The 5,000-nt window shown below is 41.0% G+C and overlaps 1 protein-coding gene across 1 annotated transcript in view; it reads left to right on the top strand.

The window, feature by feature from the left end:
• Positions 1–1,441: 1,441 nt before the first annotated feature.
• Positions 1,442–5,000, top strand: part of LOC138026133 (uncharacterized) — a 10,311-nt gene continuing 6,752 nt past the window's right edge. Inside the window, exons 1-3 of the mRNA XM_068873338.1 lie at positions 1,442–1,938; positions 2,203–2,304; positions 2,999–4,257. Coding sequence (XP_068729439.1) covers positions 3,114–4,257 — 1,144 coding nt within the window. The 5' untranslated portion in view covers positions 1,442–1,938; positions 2,203–2,304; positions 2,999–3,113. The remainder of the gene's footprint in view (positions 1,939–2,202; positions 2,305–2,998; positions 4,258–5,000) is intronic.

The raw sequence follows: 5,000 nt of genomic DNA, 5'->3' as shown, positions 1-5,000 counted from the left end.
AATTTTCCATTTGGTTTCAGTGTTGTACATAACATCACACTTGATAAAATACTAGAAATGCAGCTCACTTTGATCTGCTTTGATTACGGCTCGACTGGCGAAAGATTGTTGTTGAAGTCCATTACTCGTTGCTTTTAAGATTCCAGATATTTATTTTTTACCGACTGTCTTGTTTATTCATTGGCGTTCCATTCTTGAGCTCTATAAGGTGATTCGCATTCGCGTTACAATGACTTTCGACGCCATTGCAGGTTAATTAAATGTTCTCCTGTGTCCACCAGAGAAATCTACGCATTTCCCCAACCCCCTCAAACCTAACAAAATACGCACAGAAGACTCTATGCACAAAGGCACCACTTAGCAGGGGAGTGACAGGCAAGACCTTTACCGACACGGAAAAAAAACAAAATAAACAAAGAAATCTTACCCATTTTCGGACTGGGATTACCATATTGGCAACCCAGTAAAAAAACGTTGTTATGCGGTAAGGAGGGTGACTGTCACAATCTACGACACACGACACATCTGGATCTTTCATCTTCCGGTTCGACAACGTACAGCATGTAGAACAGCTTCTTTCAACATTCCACAGGACATGAAGCGCTGCTCAAATTTTCAACGTGGAATTTGTGCAACGCATATGTATCCCACGCACTAAGTCGTTTGGCCCTCATGATTCGGTGGGATCAGATATAGGTTGGTTGTAGTGCATGGTTGCGCCACAATCTAGGACAAAACTGTTGCAGCATTTAGCACAAAATTTCCCCTTTCCCCCTTCAAAGATGATTCTCGGTGACTCAAATGAAGTCAGCCTCACAATTCGACATAGGAGGGCTACGTGGTGTCCAGCTGGAACGTAACGTTGCGACGATTTACTACAAACCATTGAATGTTTGGTGCAGGTTGGTATAACGTAGTTAACACCGAGGCACTAAAAGACTCGTCAACTGGCAGCACGACCGTAAACGTTCTTATTAAAAATAGCAGTTTGCTTAATCGCTTTCTCTCTCTTGTGTCCCGCGTTGGGTTTAAGGGAACAACTTGGCCTCACACTGTGTGGTTTTTGTGGAACCGGCTTCAAAACTTTCCCAGCTCAGCTCGGGTGGCATAATTCCCTCAGTAGAAAGATATTATAAGGCACAAAACTTTGAAATTATTTAATTTTTCTTTTTAGCAACATGTAGAAAGACCAGTGTTTCAAATTAGTGGGTCGCCTGTTTACAAATGGCTCAGACTCCCGCAAAACTGGTCCGTCAAAGCAGCGCTAGGTAGATGAAATCGAATGAACTAAAACAATTCTTTGAGGGCGAAAGCAATACTGAGCAAAAGATAAATACATAAGCCTTTTTCATATAATTTATGTAGCGTAAATATTTGAAATAAAATTCTTTCCAACTCTGTGTAGTTACTTGGAAACAGTGCGGCGTTGCTTTATTTGGCCACAGCATCGCTTAATTAAGTCATTGTTTCAAAAGGGTTTTTCTTTTTGCTTCTGCTTTGGCCAAGGAAATTTTAAGATCTACGACGGCGAGCTCGACGAAAACTGCTGTCTAGTAACCTAAGTTCAAGTTCTGCGCACGTTTTTTGCCCGATTCCGGTATTTCATCTTCTGCTTGAAACCACCGACTGAGATAAACTACACGGTGATCAAAGGGAAAAACATGAAATCCGTCAATGCGTCTACACCTATTTTTCGACCTTGGTCAAATGCACTGTGCAGATTTGCCAACTGAGAGCGGAGAATATACATGTGCCACACTTTAAAGTGCACGCACGCACGTTAAAAGTCATTGCGTTGCTCATTCAATACTATTGTTCAGTGTCGTCTTTGTTGACTTCGCTGTTGTCGAGTTGAAAGCCCCTTACACATGTACTTTTGCTGATGAAGCGAAGATAGAAACAAGGACTGCATGTTTTGTTCCCGGGGTTTCACAGAAGGTTAGTCGACCAGTATCAAAGTGTGTTTACCTTAAAATGATTGATATGTGATACAAAGACCTGGCTGAAATGATGTGACGCTATTAACCTGCTCAACAGGTAGCGACCTACCGGTAGCTTTAATCACATAACACCTGATGACGAAAAGGCGCATGCGTTTTAACTCCGCGCACGCGCGTAGTTCACAAAACTAATCTTTTGTTTACCAGTCTTTATTTCGTTTATCTAACAAACTTTTGTTTGTTCCCTTTTTTCTGGTATCAGTATGAAAGGATCGGCTTCAATGTTTGCAACACTCAAGGTTTAAAACAATGATTTTTATAATGACAGCGCACGAGGAAATCCCAATGGATCAAGAATATATAGGTGAGCCTTGTCAAAAAGATTGCAATAATCACAAGTGTGCCGTGCGCATCTTTTTGCGCAGGTAGGAGACCACGCTTGATTCAAACGACTAGTAAGATTCCTTTTATTCTAGCTCCTTGGCAACTAAATGGTAGCCGTTGAACAAGATCAATGAGACTCTTTACTTAACCATGTATGTACTTTGCGTTTCGTAACGTTGGAAAGCTGGGTGAAAACATACAAAATTTACTAGGCTTCAAAAATTCAAATTTTTCATAAAAATGAGTGCAAATTAAACACGTGGGGGAGACAGCACAACCTTGGAATACCCTACCTACATTATTACAAAAATGTGTTGATTTGTTAGCTGTATTATCTTAGATTATTATCTTACTATTATCTGTGTTTTCTTATTATTATTATTATTATTATTATTACATCTATCACCACTTAATTAATAATGATATTCTGGGTTCAGAGTTATGTCTCAGCTAATTCATTTAGGTTAATAAACAATACATCCTTTAGCACATGCGCTGTTCTAAGTATGCCCGACAGTTGTACACTGCCAATGACGTCAGGTATTATTATTATTATTATCATTATCATCATCATTATCATCATCTTCACTTATACCTCGCTACCTAACGTGAAAACGAAACAAAACTGATCACAGTTTTTCTTTCTAACAAAGTAATTCTTTTTCTTTTTGCAGATCTGGCTCTCACATCGCTCCTATCCATTGTGCTTCATGGATAGTATGAGAAACGTGATCTTCCTTGGGAACATTTTCGCTAAGAAGTCTTCGAAGTGACATTCAAAACGTGACAATGCGAAAGCACCGATCATGTCCCAGTCTCACGAAATTCGTGGCCGGTTACCTTTTCGCCTGCGCGGTTGTATACATTTATTATCGTCATTACTTGTTGAATGAGGGCGATTATACCACGCCATTGCCCGCAGATGTTCCATGCGATGAAATGCTCAGGCCAATAGAAACGTTCTCATCGGGTAAAGATTCATCATTGCCAAACTCGTTGCTTGAAGCTTTTTACAAGAGCAAGTTTTTAAAGAAACGTTCTGGTTTCTATGACATTCGCTGGCATCAATCAAAGCACGACAAGGCAACGCCATTGGAAGATGACTTAAGCCTCGGTGAATTGCATTTCTATCCAACCAAGGGGAAAATATCAGAGACAAGAGATCCCGCTGCCTCTTCAGTTACTGAGCTCAGTTTTAATGTTAGCAGCAAAATTAACAATAGTTCTGAAGATTTCGATAGACAGCGAAGAAGAGGAAAGATATCAGCCAAAAATGACGATATTTATGTGACAGATCCCACTTATGATGCTCCTAATATGGAGGATAGTTCTCAAATACGTGTTGATCATAATTCTTTGGTGACTTCGAAACGGTTTCAAGATTTTCGTCGTGATTGGTTCCGTCAGCGCCGCGCACGCGTAGACTGGAAGAGAATGATCAAACCTTGCCTTGACAACATGGAGTGGGGACTGGTGAAGAATAATTGGGGGAAGATAAATCGAAGCAGCGCCCGAGCGAGTGAAGTCTTGTATCAAGATATTAGACCGGCGGGAGAGTTCAGCAAGATTTTTATCCAATCAAAGACTGCGGATAATCGAACGAAACGGATTGGTGGCGACACTTGGAGAGTTTATGTCCATGGTCCATCGAGTGTAGCATCCACTTTATTTGATCATGAAAACGGAACTTATGAGGCATTGTTTCTGCTCACAGAACCTGGAAACTATCACTTAATGATCTACCTTGATTACAGTCTTTGTGATGGCTTCAAGGATCCACCACGTGACTGGTTCATAATCGGGAATGCTCAAGGGAAGTATCAAAAAGAGGGACTTTTAGGGACACTTGACGAGTACTTACTGGAGCCCTTTAAAGATGGGGACCCCGTTATTATAAACGTACCAGACGCGCATTTTAATGCAACTTTTACAGGTAAGATTGCAGCACAATTCTGCTCCTAGAAAAAGAACAGACGATAAAAATCCAAGTATTTCATCAAGGTAATAAGGAGCTTACGAAAGACTAAGTCCACGGCAACCAGAATGCCAGCAAACAGCATATCTAAAGAGCAGAAACAATACTGGCTTTGCGCCCTATACACAACTCGTACGTAGGCTTTTGGCTTTTAATAAGCTAAACAGTAGAAACGCAATACTTTCGTAACTGTTCTTGTGAATTCGCTTAGACAGCTGTCACTGTACCAACTGAGCCTTGAATCCACTCAGTGCTGGGCTATGAATCCACTCAGTTGGGAGCAGGTGAATTTGTTGGGTTCATGTGCCACGTGATCCCAACTGATTGACCTGTTCCCGTGAAAGGAATGATGAATGAAAGAAATGTGTGTTTGAAGTGTAGGTTATAGAAGGAAGTGTTCCTCGCACTTAAATGGCCTATTTAAGCACTTTTCACTTTATAGACACCTAAAAAGTTCACTTCGAATCCCTTTGAACCCGCTTGAATTTTTCATCTGTCTTTGAAGTAACACTGAATTGCTTAAATTGTCCACCGAGTTAAGTGCGAAGGATCACTTCTATCTTCCGTGTATAACCCCCACTTTCTTAAGTCAGCCAGTCAATTTGTCAGGCCTAAGGCTTGATCGGGAGCTGTTCTACTTTGCCGTTCTCCATCGTGGACCACTCGGCATAGCAGTTCTTAGTTCCTCAGCGGTCTCTAAC

The sequence above is a fragment of the Montipora capricornis genome, chromosome 12 (assembly GCF_036669925.1).
Source record: "Montipora capricornis isolate CH-2021 chromosome 12, ASM3666992v2, whole genome shotgun sequence".
NCBI classification, from domain to species: domain Eukaryota; kingdom Metazoa; phylum Cnidaria; class Anthozoa; order Scleractinia; family Acroporidae; genus Montipora; species Montipora capricornis.
The sequence above is the reverse complement of the archived record's forward strand: the minus strand, read 5'-3'. Positions and strand labels throughout refer to the sequence as shown.